The sequence below is a fragment of the Plutella xylostella genome, chromosome 6, assembly GCF_932276165.1.
Source record: "Plutella xylostella chromosome 6, ilPluXylo3.1, whole genome shotgun sequence".
NCBI classification, from domain to species: domain Eukaryota; kingdom Metazoa; phylum Arthropoda; class Insecta; order Lepidoptera; family Plutellidae; genus Plutella; species Plutella xylostella.
In genome coordinates this window covers 93,273-115,444 of record NC_063986.1, presented here as the reverse complement: position 1 = coordinate 115,444, position 22,172 = coordinate 93,273, and the positions used below count along the sequence as shown (strand labels likewise).

General features: G+C 40.9%; 1 protein-coding gene across 14 annotated transcripts in view; it reads left to right on the top strand.

The window, feature by feature from the left end:
- The window catches only part of LOC105391413 (collagen alpha chain CG42342), a 223,223-nt gene extending 202,548 nt beyond the window's left edge, over positions 1-20,675 (top strand). For 2 of the 14 annotated variants that reach the window (XM_038119768.2, XM_048621670.1), the window contains 19 exons: positions 1,005-1,040; positions 1,132-1,203; positions 1,771-1,839; positions 2,121-2,174; positions 2,909-3,088; positions 3,568-3,673; positions 9,661-9,749; positions 9,979-10,113; positions 10,685-10,711; positions 11,109-11,156; positions 13,631-13,735; positions 13,882-13,926; positions 14,324-14,377; positions 17,097-17,123; positions 17,314-17,367; positions 17,452-17,478; positions 17,611-17,646; positions 18,342-18,476; positions 19,610-19,814. In XM_038119768.2, the coding sequence (XP_037975696.2) occupies positions 1,005-1,040; positions 1,132-1,203; positions 1,771-1,839; positions 2,121-2,174; positions 2,909-3,088; positions 3,568-3,673; positions 9,661-9,749; positions 9,979-10,113; positions 10,685-10,711; positions 11,109-11,156; positions 13,631-13,735; positions 13,882-13,926; positions 14,324-14,377; positions 17,097-17,123; positions 17,314-17,367; positions 17,452-17,478; positions 17,611-17,646; positions 18,342-18,476; positions 19,610-19,795 (1,485 nt within the window). In that variant the 3' untranslated portion in view covers positions 19,796-19,814. Of the gene's footprint in view, positions 1-262; positions 299-1,004; positions 1,041-1,131; positions 1,204-1,770; positions 1,840-2,120; positions 2,175-2,908; positions 3,089-3,567; positions 3,674-4,029; positions 4,128-9,660; positions 9,750-9,978; positions 10,114-10,684; positions 10,712-11,108; positions 11,157-13,630; positions 13,736-13,881; positions 13,927-14,323; positions 14,378-17,096; positions 17,124-17,313; positions 17,368-17,451; positions 17,479-17,610; positions 17,647-18,341; positions 18,477-19,609; positions 19,815-20,217 lie in introns of those variants that run through there. The other 12 variants (XM_038119770.2, XM_038119763.2, XM_038119762.2 and 9 more) reach the window with 12 other exon arrangements.
- Positions 20,676-22,172: the final 1,497 nt, after the last annotated feature.

Here is a 22,172-nt window from a genome sequence, read left to right as displayed (position 1 = left end):
TAAATATTCTGAAATTCTGTAATTGCACGGCTCTCTTCTGTAATGGTTACTGAAATACCAGCAATCTCACAAGATGTTATTAAATACACGTGTATTTCAGTAAGCATTTACCTGAAGGGTCATCTCAATCATGTAAACTCTACCTCATACGTTTACGGGCCCAAAGTAGTAGAGGTAGGACCGACATCAAAGCGGTGATTTAAGACTTTGTACTTGTTGAGTGTCAGCCAGTGATAGTCAGTGACAGTGAGTGACGTTTCAGGGCAGCAAGGGCGAGAAGGGCGAGCGCGGGTTCATGGTAAGCCCCTGCCCCTGCGACAAAATGTTCATTATCCTGAGATCCTGCTAGCCTCCATCTTGTGTGTTTAATATGCAGCCTTCTACAATCCGTAAAATTGATAATTTCCTCCACACAAATGTATGAAGTAACATAAACTTTGTAAAAGGCTCTATATTTGGACCCCTACTAACCGCCGCCCGCAGCCCTCGTGTTAACTCTCCGCAGTAGTGGTAGCAGTTTATTAACAAGTGACTCGTCACTAGTCCCGTGACGTGACGTGCGTGACGAGTCGCCCGCCGCAGCCGTAGCTAGTGTGATGGTAGACCCCCGCGCTCACCTCTTCCTACTCTAAAGACTAACCGGACCACAAAGTAATAATCTCGGAATCTTGGTTGTTAACGAACATGTCGTTTAATTAACTGAAATTGTTGTCAAACCAATAAATTTAAATCATTAGCTCAAAAGTAAATAGAGAAAATTCATGGATTCCAAGATTAAGTGGATGCTCTGTAACTTTCAGTACTACCTATAAAGCTGTTGTACCTGTTCCTACTAACTATTGTCTTGTTCTGTTCACTTGGCCCCGCTCCAACTGGCTCTCCTCTTACCTACCGCTAATTAATAACACCCTGTACTACCGCTGTATTCTGTTGATTTACTGGTTACTACATAACCAACCTTAAACACTTGGATTTGCACTAAACGTTTTCTTAAATATTTTCAGGGACCAATTGGGTTAGACGGGCCAAAAGGAGATTCGGTAAGTGAAATGCGATACATTAAGTGATTATTCGATACTTGGAGGCTATTGTCAGTTGTTATTATTATTGATCGAGTGTTTGTTTGTACAGGGCCGACCGGGAGACAAAGGTCAGAAGGGTGACCACGGCAGTCCTGGGTTCGATGTCTTCTCAGCTGTAAAGGTAAAACAGATTATGACTTACGAAAAAATATCCCTTTAAAATAAGCATAGTCCCTATAGTTGGGCGCCAAAATAATATATGATGCTTCACTGCATAAATAAAATTTGGTATAACATGTCACTTGATGGGGTTCTCATTCTCATGGAAGGTTCCAAAATACCCTACACAGCACCTGCCTGTTGTGACCGCTGGTTCAATGAACACACAGAGATAGTATAATAAGTGGACTTATGTATATAGGTTTTATTGAGCACAAACTAATATTAACTTAATAAAGATACAAAGTACGTGGACGCACGGTGCGGTGGCAACCGGAAGTCCATTCCTAAGGTTTTATACAGTGTTGCCAGTAATAGATAGATAGATAGATATATAGAATATCCTTTATTTGTACGCAAGAAAAGATTTTATAAAGCTTATGTACAGTAATTACTTGTCTATGGTTCAGTTATGAACACTACCTGTGTACACTCTGACCTCTTATACACTCCTGGTGTGAGCCGTGTGACCCCCGGGTTGCCATGTCCCCCCCGTGTTCGCCCCACTCTGAGCGTGCGCTGCTTGCAGGGCGTGAAGCGCTCGGTGGACAGCTACAAGATCAGCCCCTACACCTCCGCCGAGATCATCGCCGTCAAGGTACCGCCGCCGCCGCCGCCGGCTGTAGATAGAACCAAGCGCTTCTGTGTTGTTGTTTTCAGCTGTTTTTTTACGTGTTGTTTTGTAGTATACTTTTGGAGTACTTTATTATTTGCGCTGCAGCATCCATTTAGATAGACACACATAAGCCACGTTTTATAGAAACTATCAGGGTTTCCTACTGTTAGTCGAATTTCCATCGATTATGACAATTCGTGGACTCCCTACCCCTATTAGTAATACGTATAGTGTCATGTTGTATTGACTGACTGTTGGTGCAGGGCCTGCAAGCCGCCGGACACAACATCTCCGCGCAAACCATCATACAGCTCAAGGTCAGTGAACTCCGGGGTTACGGTTTACCCCTAGCCCTACAGTGGGGTTACGGGATGCCCCGCGAGGCCCCTGCTACCTCTGTATCTGACTAACCTTACTAACCTAGATATAATAATATATAAATCGTAATATTCTTTCTATTCTAACATCCCTGAGCTAAAAATCTTCTTTCCTACACTAGAGTAGGTATAAAAAATAACCTCATTATGTAACTACTTGTGTACTATCTCTAACTTATTATGTTACGAACTAACAAAATAGAACATCTACTTACCTTCTACATATATAAAAATATATCCATTCGATTTTATTGGCTATTAATAAAATTTGTGTATTGTTTGTGGGGTCGTCCCACTGAGGTAAGTGAAGGCACTCACACAACAGCTGCAGCATGGCTTATTCTTGTTTCTATTACGTATTCCTGAAAAGCTTTCAAAACAGTATAATTTCCTAATAGCTTCCTAAAACAGAATTTATAATCTTAATATGTAGAATTTGAAATGATTTTTTGATTAAAGTTTTTTTATGTATTTGGTTTAACTAATTTTTGACTTCTTTATTTTTTCCATTAATGTTAGATAACTCGTATTAGTGACTATACTATCATTGAATTACTCTGCACAGAATTAACTATAGATTTCTTTAATCCAGAGAGTACCCAAAAGAATATAAAATAAATAGAATTAAATGATTTTATAATAAAAATACTAATATCATCCTTTCAATGACCCAGGGCGAGCCAGGCGAGCCGGGTCCGCCCGGGCCGCCGGGGCCGGGGGGCCCGGAGGGGCTGCCGGGGCACGAGGGGCGCGCGGGGGCGCCCGGGCCGGCGGGGCCCGCGGGGACGCCCGGCGCGCCCGGCCCCGCCGGACCTCAGGGACCTGTCGGACCCACCGGACCCATGGGACCTAGAGTAAGTATCCGTAATAAACTTTATTGTGTTCTTTGAGAAATTTCTACAAGGTATACTTAATTATAAGTACTGAAAATTCGGGCAGCTTGAAAACATCTGACAGTCTGGTTGCCCACTTACCCGACATCTCTCTCAGCACAAGCTTGCTTGTGTTGGGGTCCACCAACCCGCACTAGGCCAGCGTGGTGGACTAGGCCTAAATCATTCCTTCACTGGAAGGAGACCCGTGCCCCAGCAGTGGGGACGGATTGGTCGTGATAATGATGACTGAAAATTATTTTTATAAAAGGAACATAATATTAATATATAAGAATTATGTGATGAACGGAATATCAAGGGCAGAGTTGACAATACTTAGCCTCTGCATGGCCTCTGCACTCGTTCGAGGCATAGAAGGCCTAGCATTTTTTTCAGGATTTATGAAATGTACCTATAACTATAACTAAGTATTGCTCACGCATAATGTTTCTCTGTTCCAGGGAGACAAGGGCGACAAGGGCGAGCGCGGGTTCACGACGACGCTGAAGGGCGACGCGTTCCCGACCGGGATCATCGAGGGCCCGCCCGGCCCCCCGGGACCCCCAGGTATGACACGCAATCGGCCCGTACCCGCTAGGGCCGGACCCATGTGGCATGAAATTTTGTGAAGTCGTAACTAGACACGGTATTTTTTTATTTTGCTTTTCACATTATTGACAAGAAACGGGTGCTTTTTGGACACAGACAATAACAAAGTGCACAAGCTGTTTAACAATCCCACATTTGTAAATATTCCAAATTATTCCACACATCCGGATGATTTTGGCTTGTTGGAGGCGAACTTCTGGAGGTGTACTTCTATTAGAGATGGAGGAGAAGTACTTAATGTTCTTTATAGGCGAAGTTTGATTTCAGTAATGGTGTTGTGTGAGTAGTGGTGGTGACTGTGTGTGTGTGTGCAGGCGCGGCGGGCGCGCGCGGGGAGCGGGGCGAGGCGGGGGCGGCGGGGCCGGCGGGGCCGGCGGGGGAGCGCGGCGCGCGCGGGAAGCGCGGCAAGCGGGTACCCAGCGCACGCCACGCGGGATCCGTCCCACTGCTACTGCTCGTTCTATCGTCTCTTGTCTTCGATCTTCTATTGTCTCGTGTATCTTCTCGAACGTCCCTGGTTCCACTTCTGTTTTCGAATGTCCTTCGTATAGCGAACTCTCCTTTCTTCGTCTTCAGACATCTCATATAAACGATGACATACTATCACGCATTCAGTTGATTGAGAAAATCACGCATGTGGCATCCTTGCATGTATTATATTGGACTGGCTATGTGAATGATAATGATAAATTTTAATGAAGTAAATGAACAGAAATGTATTTAAGTAGTACAAATGACAACCGTAGAATTTAAAAGCAGTAACATAGATAAAGCAATGTAAATAGATTGGGTGTAACACGTAGAAGGCTTGATGTAACAGCGGACACTATCAGTGCCACGACTCACGAGCGATGCAGCACCGCACCGCGCCGCCATGCCATCAGCAAACAGGTAACAATAACAACTTAACAACGCTTCTACTTGCTTCTACCTAAAACTTTAAATAGACAGGGTTTTGGGGTAAAAAGTTTGTCTTTATAAAAAACTTATTTTTTGTTGTTTTAAAACTAAACACAAAGTGTCATTTGGCTGTTTTAACAGCATGCGGATTTCTTGAGCACGCGGGATTGCCCCGCACGCGTTCATACAAGTATTCATTGTAACGCGTAGAATATGCACGCGAGACGCGGGAAAATGGCGTGCCATCCCGCGAACTTGATGAAATCCACATGCTGTTAAAAACAGCCATCATAACTTTTGATTAATTGGAATTGTCCGTTTCCATTTCCCCGTTCGGTTCTCGTATCGCGCGCACGTCTGTTTTTACCGCGCAAGTGAGTTACCGGTTTCACACCACTCGACTACAACTAGTGATGGGGCAAAGTATCGATAGTTGGGAGTATCGATATCGTCGCTGAAGCATCATGGATAAATTCCTCAGTAGGAGTTCCTCAAGCTCCAGCCTCAACAACAAGCGCAATAGAGATGAAGATACCTCAGATGGCTGGCAGCTGCCGAAACGCACTGCTACTGTTTCAAGTTCTGAAATAGCTTCAGAAAAGCCGCGATTCATCACTCCAAACCGATTCAGCAACCTTTCTGTAGATCCAACTCAGGGCCTATCAGAACCCCTAAAACATGCGGTGTCAGTGAGGAAAAACCCGACACGCGTGCCTCCCATCATCATCCAGATCCAAGACAAGTGGACACACGGGACCATCAAAGGTATGATCGAAAAAATCGATAAAAATTTCCACCTTCAATACAGAAACAACAACCGAGTGGCAGTCCAATGTTACTCCGCTGCGACTCACAAGTTGATCATCGACGGTCTTCGAGCTGACAATGTTCAGTTCCATACCTTCACAAGGAAGGATGAAAAAATGACGAAAGTAGTCATAAGGGGTCTGCCTGCATATTTTGAAGCCACCTTAGCCGAGGACCTAAATGAGCTTGGTTTCCAAGGAGCAACAGTAACGAAACTTGGGTCACCTTCTCATGTAAGTGCAACGTGCCCATCATACCTAGTCCAATTTCCACCTGGAATAGACATTGTCAAGTTTCGCCAGATAAAATACATTGGAAACTGCGCTGTAGAAATCACGCGATTCAAGGCAAACAAATCTGCTGGTACGCAATGTTACCGCTGCCAAAATTTTGGACACGCAGCTCGTAACTGCAACTTGCCACCGAGGTGTGTGAAGTGTACTGAACCACACGAAACCAAAGAATGCAATAAAAAAGATCGCTCAACTCCCGCCCATTGTTGCAACTGCAAGGAAGAGCATCCAGCAAATTATCCCAAGTGTCCTCAGAGACTTTCTTATCTGGAGAGATTAAAAGTAATCCGTACAGAAGCCCGTCCTGCCATACAGACTCGAATTGCTCCTAATATGAGACCTGTTCAAAAAGCGACCTTCGTGCGGAAAGACAGAACCTGGGCTGACATCGCTAGTTCTACAAATCCTGAAGAACAACCACCACAACAGATTCCCACTCTCAACCTGGGCCAAGATCCAACCACACAGGAGATGCTTGATATCCTAAGAACAATACAAACCATGAAGAGTAAATTTTTGCAGTGTAATTCTTTTCTGGATAAGGTTGTCTTAATATTGACCCATCTAGGCCACTATGTCTAACTCTCAAGACCTTCGCTTCTTATATTGGAACGCTGATGGCGTGAACAAAAAGCAGTGCGAGCTTGCAGATCTCGTAAGTAGTTTGGCAGTAGACATAGTTGCTATTTGCGAGACTAGGTTGACAAATCGTCTCAAACTAAGCTTCCCCGGTTACGTCTGCTATCGCAACGACAAACACCTAAGTGGCATAGGGCAAGGTGTAGCGATACTCGTAAAATCAGATATTGATCACACTCTCGTCAGTTCTCCCAAAACTAAACACATGGAATCAATAGGTATAAAACTTAATATTTGTAATTTCAAATGTACAATTTATTCAATTTATCAATCTCCAAATCTTCCATTCATGACTAATGATATCGATTTACTCCTTGAATCCGATAATCAGGTCCTCTTAATGGGTGATTTTAATGCCAAACATAAGCACTGGTTTCCAGGGGTAATTAATTCCTTTGGCAATCTTCTCTTCAATCATATGCTTAATCACGATTATTCAGTCTATGGGCCATCCAGCCCAACTTTAGTTCACTATCGTTCAAATCACTCTCAATCTTTACCTGATCTCGTAATAGCTAACAATATTCACAACATCGACGACTCAAGTTTTAAAACAATAGCCGCACTCTCTTCAAATCACCTTCCTGTCTTTTTCCGTATAACGGTAAAATTTGAGCGCAAAACTACCACCCGTTTCAACTTTGCCAAAGCAGACTGGAATCTTTATCGATCTGTTTTGAACAACAACATTTTTCTCTCATCTGCGGTATTCAAGTCCCCTGTAGAAATTGACAGAGCTATTATGAACCTCACTGACAGTATTACTCTTGCGGCTAATACTGCAATACCCCTAGTTTCTGCATCAACTTCACCTAAACCTCTTCCTCGCAAAATTAGAAGGCTTATTAGCTTCAAAAACCGCCTCCGTAAACTCGACCAACATGAATCTAACTTTGAAACCCGCAAGCAACTTCACACCCAAATTAACTACCTTAATAAAAATATTCACTCTGAAATCACCAAACATAATGATAAAATCTGGAGCGATAAACTTAAGAAAGTTAACAATCCGGGGCCTGATTTATGGCGATTGGCTAAAAATATTAAAGCTTCCTCCTCAGGGACTATTCCTCCTCTTTCTAAGATCGATGGCACCAAAACATCCTCACCCTTGGAACAATGTGAAGAGTTAGCTACTGCCTTTCACAAAAATCTAATCCTTACTCACGACTGGCAAAGCACAGAGGTTGAAGCGGATGTCACAGAGTCGTGTTTACGGCTTGCCGAGTTTCAACCAGGCACCCTAGTTAATCCTGTCTACCCTAGGGAAATAACTCGTTACTTGCGCATAATCAAACTGCGCAAGGCCCCAGGGCTGGATAAAATTGCGAATTGCCTACTAAAAAGTCTTCCACAGAAAGCTATCGTGCTAATCACCAAATTGTTTAATTCTTGCCTATCATTAGCATACTTTCCATCAGCATGGAAAGTAGCAAAGGTAATACCTATAAAAAAAAGCAGGAAAAGACGAGACAATTCCCGTAAGTTATCGTCCTATAAGCCTACTTCCATCCCTGGCAAAGCTCTTCGAGAAAATCTTAAATTCACGGCTTCAAAGGCATACTAAACATTTGCTAATTAATGAACAGTTCGGATTCCGTAATGCACATTCTACCGTCCAGCAACTTGCCCGAGTGTCTGAGTCTATCGCTCACAACATGAATTTAGGGCAGTCAACAGGTATGATCCTGTTGGATATAGAAAAGGCATTCGATACAGTGTGGCACAAAGGGCTCATTCATAAGCTTCTCTTATGCAAAGTCCCCATGCACCTGATTAAAATGATCGATTCTTACCTGTCCAATCGTAGTTTTTATGTACACATAGGCGACGTGTCATCCGTTTCTCGTCCTATTCCTGCTGGAGTGCCGCAAGGCTCTATCATTGGTCCCTACTTGTTTCTATTGTACATCAACGATATACCCAAACAGACCAGAACAAGTTTGGCGTGCTTTGCTGATGACACCGCGTGTCTAACATCGTCACGGGATGTTGATCTTGTAATAGATAGATTGCAACTCGCTATTGAAGGCCTCTCGAAGTTCTTTATCACGTGGAAGCTGAAGTTAAATGGCACAAAAACGGAAGCAATACTATTTACTCGGGCTAGACAAATGCCAAAAAGAAAACTTTTAATTGACGGTCATATCATACCCTGGAGCAAGTCCGTAAAATACTTAGGATTGATCCTAGATAGCAAACTGCTTTGGAACGATCATATTCTACACTTGAGGACAAAGGGCATGAAAGCTTTTAAAGCTTTATCCCCCCTACTCAACAGGCGCGCATCTCTTAGCAGTTCCACTAAAATGCTAATATATTCCACCTTAATCCGGCCGTGTATAACATATGGCTGCCCCGTGTGGAGTAATACAAATAACAGTAACATCAATAAATTGCAAGTTGTTCAAAACCGTGCCCTAAAAATTGCTTATAATACACCATTTTGTACAAACTTGCTCAAACTGCACAAAAAAATAGATTTTCCTAGATTAATCGACTTCATTATAAGATTGACCATGAAGTTTTACTATTTCACTAATCCTGACCATCCTAACAACCTCATCTCGATGATTGGCACAACCCGTCCCATGACGTCTAATTATCGATATCGATATGTGACGAAACTACCCCATCACTACTTGCTGCATCACGACGGGCGCGCGGACACAGCGTGACCATCATGAGTCATGCGCGTGATCGCGTCGCCGGCCGCCGCAGCTCGCACTGCTTATGTTCGCAGCCGCACTTTTAACAACTACCTACTTACCGTAAACTTCTAATCTTAAAAGTTATCGGTCTAGTATTTGATACCTATCTAATGATTTATTTATTTTATGCAATTAAATAGCTTTTGTTGTCACTTAATGCTATGATTAAGTCACAAATAAGTATATATTGTTATATTGTCATTTGTTAGGGTAGGTTTTATACCTACTTATTCTTATCGTGTATAAGTTCCTGTTTTTTTATTATATACCTACCTATCTTAAAAATGTGCATTTACTAATATGTTACATAACTTGTTTTTATAGTTTTTTATCTCACAGCTGATGTTACTTAATTAATCCCACATTTATTCATATGTTTCAATAGATTGTAAGTCTTGTAAACGTTATTATCTTAAGATTGTTTAGCCTAGGATTAATGTACACTGGGTTGTTAAATAATTGTGTAAGTTTATGAAAATAAAGACCTTTTAAAACAAAACAAACAATTGGAATTGTCAAGTAAACAGAATATCTTTCCTCTTCCTGATATCAGCAGTAGTTGTATTGTGTACTTACATAGTGTGTGTGGTTGCAGGTCTGGCGGGGGAGGCGGGCCCGCGCGGGCCGCCCGGCCTGGACGGACTGAACGGCGAGCCCGGCCTGCAGGGGCCGCCAGGGAAACCGGTAACTATCTACACATGTTACTTTCCTCGACGATTTATTTAGTCTGTAAAAGTATTGGCTGCTATTTAGAGGCATTTTAGCTGAAAATGACCAGAAAGAAGAAGAATATTTACAGGCATTTTAATATATTTAAAAGCCAACATTTTAAAGATAGAGTCCCAAAAAATATTTTTTTATTTTCTTCAACCTGTATTTACCGTGTTCCATCTATTATGTTTATAATTTCCAGGGAGAAATAGGGCCGAAGGGGTCTAAAGGCGACTACGGCGACATGGGGTCTCCGGGCATGCTGGGCGCGCCGGGGCTGCCCGGGCCGCCCGGGTACCCGGGGCTCAAGGGCGACAAGGGAGATAAGGGAGACTCGGTAACGTCCTTTCCTCATTTACTTTTCCGTAATTTTTTATGAATTTGCAAACATGCGATCCGCACTTGAGTACTAGTTGCCTACTATGAGGAGTTGTATTGTGTTGAGAATCTTTGTTTTCGTTAATCATTATAACAACTTTATAATTACATATAGTTAGGTAGATTCTATCAGAAATCAAAATTCAAAATAAATATACTTAACTACTTGTTAATTCATGTTTTCATAATGATATAGGTTGCTTTGTTTTATTATTTGGCATTGCTATTGAAGCCGCCAGCCATTATTGCCCGAAGCAGCTTGAAAACATTTGACAGTCGGGTTGCCCACCTACCCGACAACAACTCTCTCAGCATGTTTTGTTGGGGTCTACCAACCCGCACTAGGCCAGCGTGGTGGACTAGTTCTAAACCCTTACTTTATTGGAAGGAGACCCGTACCCCAGCAGTTGGGACGTGATGAATTATGGTGATGTGATGATGACTGCTATGTGAATAACATAATAACTAACACTTCGCTGCTCTTTGTTCCCGGTGGTTGTGCGGTGTGCGGTCGCGGCGCTTCGGGACAGAAGTATCGGAAGCTGAGGCGGAGACAGGTATCTATCAACTCTGCATCATTATTATTACACAAGATGGACAATATACATATGTCACTGAGGTCTGTCATGTGCGCAGGAGTTTAACATGCCCATTTGTTGGAATGGAATATTTCCAGTGACCAGCCAAATTTTCAAACCACAACCTAGAAACACAAACAACCTCATAATATTTAACTTTGGCTGTCGATACGATAAGCCCGCCTTTTTTGTACTATGTTATTTATAAGTTGTAATTTTTTTGTAATGTTTTCTTGAATGGTGCAAAATAAAGAGTATTCTATTCTATTATATTCTAAGCTATGCAGGGGCAATTGCCATACTAAGTATGTAGGTTTTTAAAAGGTATGGTTAAGATTAAGATGTTGTGAACTGTTAATCTTTATGCCCACTGTTGAACTTGCAGGGTGACGGCACGGGCTACGAGCTGTACGGACATGAGATGGTGAGTCACCTCATTGTAATTACATACTTTAAAGAGCTATAACATAACTTGGCCCACTTCTTGATCTTTACCTCCAGCGAGTGATTTCAGTCGAGGGAAAAGTCACAGTCAGTTTAGTTTAGGTACTTCTCTAACGAGAAGGTTTACTCCCAACAGGTTAAAACACGTGAGGTGATGTACACACGGCAACGTTAAATGGTTGGCAGGGCACACTAACGTAGGAAGTGTATGTGTGTGTCAGCGACGTCGACGTAATTATTTAGTTCTGGGCAACCCACACACGGATATTGTAAGCATGTAGTTGTGCCAGTGACAATGATTCATTGTTTTTATGATATGAAGCAAAATTTTGCAAGGCATTGTAATAGATTGAATGGCTCAGTTGGTATGATACAAGACTTACAATAATTGGTATGGTGGTTCAAATCAAATCCCACTGAACTTACAATATTCCTTTTTTGTTTTTGTTTTTATAGATTTAATTTATTTTTTAAGATGGCTAATAATAGTATTGTAGTATATACGAATAAAAGCAACACAGAAAGTAAATGAAACAAGTTATTAAGTGTTAAAATTACCAAATTTATTCTTGCCGTAACATAAACATTAAGGACGTTACGTTTTTGTTGTTTTTCGTTTTAAACATAGTTGTAGTTTATATTAATAAGGAAAATTTTCAATTAGCAGTTTTAAATCATAATAAACATCAGAAAAGGATGGACTGGCTGTTTTACTAAAGTAAATAGGCAAGTCATTAGTTATATGAATCAACATGTTAATTAGCTAGAAATAAGATAACTTATTCCAACCTCAGTAACAATAACATCATTAACACATTGGCTTACCCATAATTGTAAATAATAATAAGTATTTAACAAAATAACTAAAATCTTATACAAATGGAAAAATATAAATTACTGAGCTAACCCCAATAACTATAATTTTCACCACATTTTCGCCATAATATCTAACGTCCATCCTTGTCTGACTTAAAGGACTTTTCATCACTAAATATCACCACATTGTTGCACTAATCAAAGTTTAAAATAGTCAGTCGCAAAACGCACTCTGTTTCGACGATGCTGATCGGTTAGAGCAATTTTCTTCGTCGGCCTCCGACACCGCAACCCAGCAGCACGCAAGTGAACCCAAGTGAATGGTTTGTAGGGATAGATTATGTGTTGTGGCCGTAGAACGGGTGCTGCAGAACAGATCAGCGCTATGTGCAGCTACGATTTCTCGATGGCGTGGTGATGCATCCGTATAGACGACTACTGTCTACATGTCCCGAATCTGCGTATCGGTGAACCCATAATTGAACAGTTCTCCTCTGCAAACAAAAAAAACAAATACTTAGCTTATACAAATACAAATATTCTAACAGTCAAATAAAATATTTACAATTCTATGTTACTTACCGTTAAGTAAACGTCTTGCGATTTCACTAATTGTAATGTTTTGTTCATATAAATACGATTATCTCCGCCTTTTTGAACATGGTTAAGTGACTTTCCATACTGACTGCGAAGAGTAATAAAATTAATTAAATTGACAAATCACAAAGTGAATCACTATGCAGACGCAGAGGTGAATTGTCACTAAAACTAAAAACAAATTTCGTTTATTCATATTGTATGAGGGTAGAATGGTTTTAATTCTCAAATGAAGAACGAATCATATATTTTTGGCGAAGAGAAATAGTCGACAGCTATGCAGCTTGTAGTCATTTGTCAGTTTCAAATATATTAATTTTATACTCAACAGCTTTTAAATTAACGCAAAATTTGAATTAAGTTAAATAAAAATAACCATCCGTGGACTCGAACTCACGACCTATGTTTCATTAGTCTAACATTCTACCAATGAGCTACGAAGTGTATAGACACAGGTAGTGAAATTTTGCTTCACATCAATTTTATAACTATTTCACTAACACTACCGGTTGATATTTTTATGTCACAGCTGGTATACGGGCGTTTGCCTACGCGCAAACTCGTTTATGCTGTTGTGTGTGTGTGTGTGTGTGTGGTTTGTTACTGGTGTGTAAACCGATTTCTGCGTTTATGCACACATAGACAACGTTAGTGTGCACACATACACTACGTTAGTGTGCCCTGCCAACCATTTGACGTTGCCGTGTGTATAGTGCCACAAACTTATCTGTTCCGGTGAGAGCGAACTAAATTGGTCCATACCTCATTACTTACTAATGAATTTCATATTGACATGACATAGATTATATGGACCAATTTAGTTCGCTCTCACCGGAACAGATAAGTTTGTGGCACTATACTTACCTATCAATATTAAAAGCAACAGGTACCTATTATGGGTTTGTTAAAATATACAATAATCATTTTTATTACAGGTTTAATTATATTATTTATGAAAAATACATTTTGTTTTGAAAGTTGTTTTTGGTGTTTAACAAAGCTGTATTACAAAATATTAATAGTAATAATGTGTGTGTACAGATGATGGGTCCCCCGGGCGCGCCGGGGCCGTCCGGGCCGCCGGGCGTGGCGGGCCCGCCCGGGATCAAGGGCGACAAGGGCGAGCCCGGGCTGCGGGGCAAAGCGGTACGTATACCACCAATATTATAAGCGAGTATTTATCACATTCTTTTAAATCCATTATTATGTGCACAGCGTGTGAACAACACTGTTTGAATTAAATATTCTTGTAAATATAATTATGCATAAAATACTTGTGTGGTTATTTTCAGGGAGATCGCGGAGAGAAGGGAGACGCGGGGCCCATGGGACTACCGGTGAGTCCCTGATTTTATAAGCACATAACTTTAACTAGCTTTTAAAACTGTAAGCTCAATGGACATGAGTTAATTGTCAGTTTAGATGAGTGTAGACCGCGGACAGGTCGATCTATTGGGTGAGCCTCCACCAGGTCCGCCACGCCTGGCCCTGTCTTCTGCCACGAACAGCTGATATTAGATGGATGATGAAGGGATTTTGGCACTCCTCTATGTCCAGCAGTAGATAAATCTTTATTGGCTGATAATAATTCCTGATATTAGCTGTATCAAGTCAAATCCTTGAGTTAACTGTGAAGCATTCAAGGCATCCTATGTATAAGTATAAAGTACCTACCACATACGTAAAAAAATATATGAGTACTTTTAATAACGTGCAAAATATTTCCGCTTCCAGGGCCCGGTCGGTCTCCCGGGCGAGGCGGGGCGGCCCGGCGACGGCGGCGCTCGAGTGAGTACCTCCCTCTATACCTCCACATAGATATACACTCACCCTGTATACCCCTACACGACGCCAGGAGATTGCAACACATTATGCAGGAACGTACCTACGACTCAGTACTTAGCTCTTAGACACACGGTAGACACGAGGATGTGGCATGAACCAACTAACAACTGACATGGAACTAGTACATAGCAGTAACAACAATAACCTCTTTAACTATTTCACATAATATCTAACAAGAAGCACTGATTTACAATATCCAAGGGTTAAGGTTTTAAAAGTATTGCATAATTTATAATGCCCATTGGATTTTGTAAACGAAGTAGTTAGACTGGTGTCATAATACCTAATAAGTAATGGATTAACAACAACGTGGAGCCAGGCCCTGCGCGCGCGCCGCCTCGGCCGCAGGCGCTGGCTCCGTGTGTGTGTATGTGTGTGTACTAACGGTGTCGGTGTGCGTGTGTGTGTGGCAGGAGAACCGCTGGCCGCCGGACTTCGCCTTCACGTAGTCGCCCGCCCCCGCCCCCGCGCCCGCCCAGCCCGCCGCCCGCCCTGCCACGCGCCGGACATACACATTGACTAGTCATTTCCAGAATGTCAAAGATCGAAAGTAACTAATGTGCTGTTGTAATACCAGTGTACGGGTATCGATGGACTGATAGTAAAACGCACGGACCGTGCGCCTCGAAAGCCTAAAATGATTTGTAAATTGTAATATTTGTAGATAACTAATATGTTAAGTTACCATTGGTAAGACGTTACGGAATCTAGTGTAAGCGTTACAGATTTTTGTAAAAATATGTTTAATAACGACGCGACGATCGGCCTCCGCGCCGCCAGGCCCGACTGTGAATGTTCCTCTCGAGAATATCTAATCTACTATGTATATAGATACCTCTCATCTTCTCTATCACATAATAAGCCTTATCTTAATCTGTATTCTGTAATTATCAATAAGTACCTACACAATACATATTATTTTGACCATATAAGACAGATGTAGAGCATATAAATAAGCTATCCTACCGCGCAAGCGAGCGCATTATTGTATAAACGTTACGCCGATTTTGTGAAGTTGAACTGAGTTGTTAAGATAAACCTATTTCGTCGACAGAGAAAATATTTTTAAATACATGACTAAGGTTTAGAGTTAGTGGGTGAAAGAATCACATTAACAAACATTTGGTGCCAACAGTACTGATACCTCAGTAGCGCTAGTCGTACGAAACTAACTTACCCTTACGGGGAATTATGAACATTGCATGCTTCAACTCTTATTCTATCGATATCGTGTATTGCTAAATTATCTGTATCTAACTTTCATTAAGTCTACTGTACGTATTCTTTAACTTATTACTATAAGTGTTATCGTCTTAAATATAATTCCTTAATATGCGTCGACGGCCACACGGCGCCTCGTCCAGACATATCCCTTCGCTTTTATCGTGTCTAATGTGAACAACATATCAACGACCTAACCCTCTCTCTGAGATGTCGTTCAAGAGTGGTTATGTAAATGATGGCACTATGCGTCGATGACAATAATCACCTGCGGAATAATGGACCAATAGATTCACGTGTAGTAGAAACGCATTCTCTGCCCCGCGTGTTCTGTATGTCCCGAGATGGCCTCTTGCAACGTGCGCCAGTAGGTTAGCCTGCGCCTCGCAGCCCCCCGCACCCCGCAGCCCCCGTCCCCCGCGTGCGTGTGTCCCGTGGTCGCGTGTCCCTCGTGTAACCGTCCCCGAACTACACTTAGATGTTGACTCGTGCGAACTGCCGTCGTGTCTGAATGTTATAAATTAAACGTTTTCCTATTTAAGTCTCTAACTATGTAAATTTATTAACGTTTCATCGACTAGTCTAAAGACGAATGTACAAAATCATAATATTTACCTTGTATAAGAATTAGCTTAATTTCATTTTAAGTGTAGGTATGTATTGCGAGTCGAGTGCGAGCCGCGCCGCCGCCGCCGGCCGAGCGCCGGCCGGGCTCGAACCCGGGGCTGCCTCCCTCACGCGTCCGTCTTCATCCCTCCACCTTTCCGTTTGAATGATACTATCATCATAAAATCGTAAATTATACCTACAAGCTACGGTTATCGTGTGAACCTATTTAAAGACATCTGGGCTAAGTGTTAAGAGCATATCTTTATTAACTTACTTTCTTGTATTACTATAAATATTTCTTCCTCTATTTGTATTGTATCGTAAATCGTAAGTGTATTTTATAAGAATTTAGTTTTTTTATGAAATAAAAGTTGTCATTTGTACTATAAGTCGCAAGAGCATAAAATTATTGTTGTTTACAAATTATTTTGAAGGAAAATAAAAACTTGCATGCTGTGCATATAATCTTCTTTCTTCTTCTAATTACCTATACCCTTGATATCATATTTTATTTTTCTATTAACGCTACTGTGATACGGTTAAAAAAATCATAAATACGTATACAGCGTACCTACTAAGATTAGTATCTTATATTTATAGCACAGTGACATACCTAATATTATGCTCCCTATGTTTTTTGTGAAACATCTACAAATAAGACCCTATCAATGTAAGTAACTCAACTTAACCTCATAGTATTACTCATTACTTACTCATAGTATTTTGCATGTAACATGACATGTTGTGTATGTGTGTGCATTGTGATAGAATACTGGAATGTGTATAACATACTGTGAGTGTGTGCGTGTAGTGACGCGGTGTATTGTTGCAGGGCCCGCCCGGACTCGACGGCATGAAGGTGAGTAATAAAACTGGGACCGAATCCTTTTTTTCTACATCACGAGATTCACGAGCTTAATTTTATTTATTTACATATTCTTGTAATAATCAATTCCAATTCGAAAGCATGTTTCACTGGCCATGATTTAGATAAGTATTTAGTGTTTTTGTGTGTGTACTAACTGGAGTAATGTTGTGGGTTGTGCCAGGGCGCGCAGGGCGAGCCTGGCTCGAAGGGCGAGCGCGGCGACCCCGGACTGCCGGTACGTTGGTCTCACTCTCTCGTCAAGTATTATCTATCAAGTACCTAATTGGCCGCTAAAATTAACTAACTCACTAACTTTCAGGGCACGGATGGTATTCCTGGACAAGAGGTACGTTCATATGCAAAACAAACTAAAAATAACGGTTTCTCCATTAAAAATTGAGTGACTACTAAATACCAATAGTTACCACAAATTAATGTTTGGTTTACCGGCTTAATAACATCTGGTTTCCTACGCTAGGGTCCGAAGGGTGATAAAGGCTACAAAGGGGAACCTGTAAGTTTGTGCATGCCCACTTTGCACGACAGAATGATAATATCAGTCACACATGGCGCCAGTGTCCATCCCTTACACATCCTTACCACAAGTGCATGTCACGCTAAAACATTCCATATGAAACTACTTCAAACAATCTTCGAATATAGATTTTAATTGAAAATTGCAACTGTAGATATGGTAGCAGGTTTTTGCCGAATTACCATAACTCTATAATTCCTGTTATAATATTAATTATTAATGGACTTATGCTTAAGAGTAATTAAAAACGTGCATATTGGATTCAAATATAGCATATAACAAAATATTCAAATAATATTCATGTTTTGAAACTTGGTCATCAACATACCCATTGCGTATATTTAGATGATCTCCTAGTTAATAATCTTGTAATTTTTCACTAACCGAATAGAGTGAACTTATATTTTTTGCGACAAACTAAAGATATTGACATTTAAGATTACATAGATACTTGGTAATGTTCAGTGAACTCATTATCTTGGAACTAGGTACCTACATATATCAAATATTTTACCGCCAATTTAGGTTTTTTTCCACTATGCTTCATTTTATATCCATATACCTTACTTAAATAGTATGGCTTTCTAAACTATTCCTTAATACTATGTGCCAAGTCTTAATTGATTAGCGGAGTACTTCGTGGTAGATAGTTAAATAGCGGTTGTATGTTGCAGGGGCCGGTGGGCAAGCGCGGGCGCAAGGGCGACAAGGGCGACAAGGGCGAGCAGGGCGTGCCCGGGCTGGACGCGCCCTGCCCGCTCGGGCCCGACGGCCTGCCACTGCCCGGCTGCGGCTGGCGACCCAGCAAGGTAACAGTCACTTTCAATCGTCTGTAATTATATATTTGATTATTGATGTATACGAGGTGTTCCGTTAATATTAGACCAAAGGAAAGGGGTGACTCTAAATAAAGGCTAGAAGAAGTATAATATTTCACTATGAAAAGCTATTTATTCGAGAATTTAAAATGTCATTGAAATATGGTTATTCAGATTGACCCACTGAGTCACCCTCTTTCCTTCGGTACACTGTTTGCGGGGCACCCTGTATTGTATTATTGTATAAGCAATAGCAGGGTCGCCATAGTTAATTGATAAACCAGAAGATTTAGGTCATATTTGCTGTCTGTCATTGTGCCGTTGTGTGTATTCCGTGCATCCCTATTAAATTTGGAGTGGGTCGCTAACATTCAATTCGGATATGGATAACCCTCCTAACAACTAGCTAAACGGACTAGCTTTGCAATGTAAATGACGCGGTTCATCTATGTATACTGTTTAACCTATTGTATTTTTAACAAAATACAGTGAAACCTGGTTAAGTGGGAGCTGGATAAGTGAGAAACCTCAATAGCTGGAACTCATGCTGAGGTCCCAACACTTTGGCACTGAATTACCTCTGTTAGTGGGACGAGGTAAACCTCTATATCTGGGATTTGTTCTTTCGATTTATCATCATAGTTACCTGTATAACTGAGACAGCGAGTAAATTTTATATGCATAAACTGTAACAGAGATAACATTGTTCGGTTTACTCATTCTTATTCTACCCACAAATTCCAAACGTAATTCCAAGTACGTAAGTACAAATTTTTAGCTTCAGTTCAGTTCAATGTATTTATTAATCAAATTACCTTCAGTTTTAGTTTCGCTTTACTATTATCATACAGATGTTTAAATTTGAAAAAATGAGACAGATATTTATTTATACCTGTATATCTGAGACACTGGTTAAGTGGAATACCTCTATAAGTGAAACGACATTGCAGGACCCTTGATGTCTCACTTTACCAGGTTTCACTGTAATAATAAAGGACCTTGTACAAAACGGGGAGCTACAATAGCAATAAATGTTGCTAAGGGAATCCCCGATTTGTAAAGTAGACTAGTAAATTAGAATCGGTGTGTGGTGTTGTGTGTGTAGCTTGCATGCGTGTGCGTAGGAGGTGCCGCTGCTGCCGCCGCCGGGCGCGGGGGGCGGGGGCGCGGGGGGCGCGGGGGCGGACAGCGAGGAGGACGAGGGCGAGGGGGAGGGGGAGGAGTACGACGCGCGGGAGGACGAGCTGGACGCGCCGCGCGACTACGAGGACTACGCGGGCAACGACCCGCCCGCGCGCCACCACGACTGATCCCCTCCCCATCCTCCCCGGCACTTCCCTGCCACTCCCGACAACGAATTCACCCGAGAAATCTATTCTTCTCATGTTATCTTCCCTCTTTGGTTTTATAACGTCTTCGTATAATCTTTTTATTCTCAATCGCTCATCTCGTCTACGATATTCCATTACATACATATTCGTTATCTTAAATCACATCCCAGTTCCTCACACGGTCCTCTTCGTTTCCTTAAATCACATCCCAGTTCCTCCTATGCTCCGCTCCTTAGACTACGATGAATTATTCCGCAGTCGGCTAAATTAATCAGTAAGTATGCATGGGATTTGGTGAATTTAACGCTTTTGCATGGAACTGACACTTGGTTGTGGTGGTTAGCTGAAAATCGCTCCACAGCTTCCTGGGTCGATATAAATGAGTTGATTTATATGTACAGGAGGCGCTACTGCAGTGGGTGCGGCGGAGGCTCGACATCGACAACGACTTGCGAGTGTGACGCCGCCGCCGCCGCCGCCGCCTCTCCACGGAACATTAACTTATAGCTTCATAAGCATTCAAAACTAATCAATGAAGCGCCTAGTGAAATGTTTATAGCCATGGAAACGTCTGTCACTATTGCTAATAATTTACTTGCAGGCGTTTATTTAGTATGGATTCTGTACGTAACATTACGTAATCTATCTTTCCATAAAGGCATGCACTATCCACGTACGTATGAGTACTTTAGCTGACATATAAATGGCCACAACATGGTAAATTAAAAAAACCTAAACTTACCTACCCGGCAGGACTTTATTTATACTCTGTACTTGAAAAGGACTTTTGGTACTGGATGATTTTATCTTTAATTAATTTTTACCATCGACATGACACATTTTTGCCGTGAATAAGACATATCAAATCAAGTTATATGTCGTCAGTAAATAATCACCTACTATAAATAAGTATAATTAGTTTTCTTAAAAGGAAAACCGGGGTGACGTCATAGACCTTTGGGAATTACCGACTTCGACGCGTCGGCTAAATTAAAACTGTTTGTTTGGGTTATTCTCAATAAGAGTAAGCATTACACTATATTCGTGTTAACAGGCATATTGTACAAAAACACGCGAGTTGAAGGTCGAACGCCGCCGCCGACCACACATACTGCGGCTTACGATATTTATAGTGACACGAAATCAAGTATAGCTATTTGGGTCAAAGCTATAGGTACCTAATATGCACTTTGGGGATGTCGCTAACCGGATGTAACCATAAAAAAATATGATTATGAAAATTTTACATCAATTTATTACCTTATATCTAAAAATGTATAGATACATAAAACGACATTGATATAAAAGGTATAAGTTTATATAAAAAATATAATTATAGTTAGGTATAGCGAGCCCAGATAAAGAAACAATATGAAAATAGTGAACGTACTCATTCTTTCTATTCGTAAGTCTTTTAACTCTCCTTCCTAGTGCCACACTTGCAACAGCCGCTATTTCGGATTTGATTCTTTATCTGCGCGCAATACGCATGTAGTTTACGTGAGTAAATGTACAGTTTTCTGGTCATTTATTCATTTACATTTGAACCTATAATTTGTAGCAATAAGTAAACTGCCTTTGGTGTGACAATAGACCGGTGTTTATCAAAACATAATGTTTACTAACTTTTATAGTTAAAGTAAAACTTGTTAACAATAATGTACCTATTACATGACCTTAGCAGAAATAGTTTAAGTTTTGATGAACACCGTGCACATCGATAAATGATTTGTTTCAACCAGCTCATATGTAACAGCTTGCTGTGAGTACACATTAGGCTAGGGAAGCTCACATTCACTGTCTTACTTTAAATAGTTAGTAAAAACAATGCAGCACCGATTTGTATGGCACTTGTTGTTCTATAATTATTTTGTAAATACATTTCTTAATATTATTTCATAACGTATTCTAATTATAAGAGGAACAATGCGCAGGACGCGAGTAGCCAGCGAGCCACTTTAGAGAAATAAACAGACAGGCGCACATTATTTAGTTGTTTAAATTATACAATGTGTAATAATGTGTATGCTGCCAAATGAGTTATACAGTCAACTTCATAAATATCAATACTTTTGTACCCAAAATTTCGATTCAGTAGGAGTTTGGTTTTGAGATATTTATGGAGTGGACTGTACGTGGGGCTGCGCTCACTGTACTCCCCTGACACTAGCTCTGTGGAAGAATTACTGCTGTTACATTTTGTTACCTATTTATTAAACTTTTGTAAATATTATCTGATAATTTAAGTTACCTCTATAAGTCTTCAGTAGCATTATCAATTCGTTTTAGCACATTAAAATGGGTCAATGAATAGTGCAAAAATATAAAATTAAGAAAATAATTGATTTTGGAACAT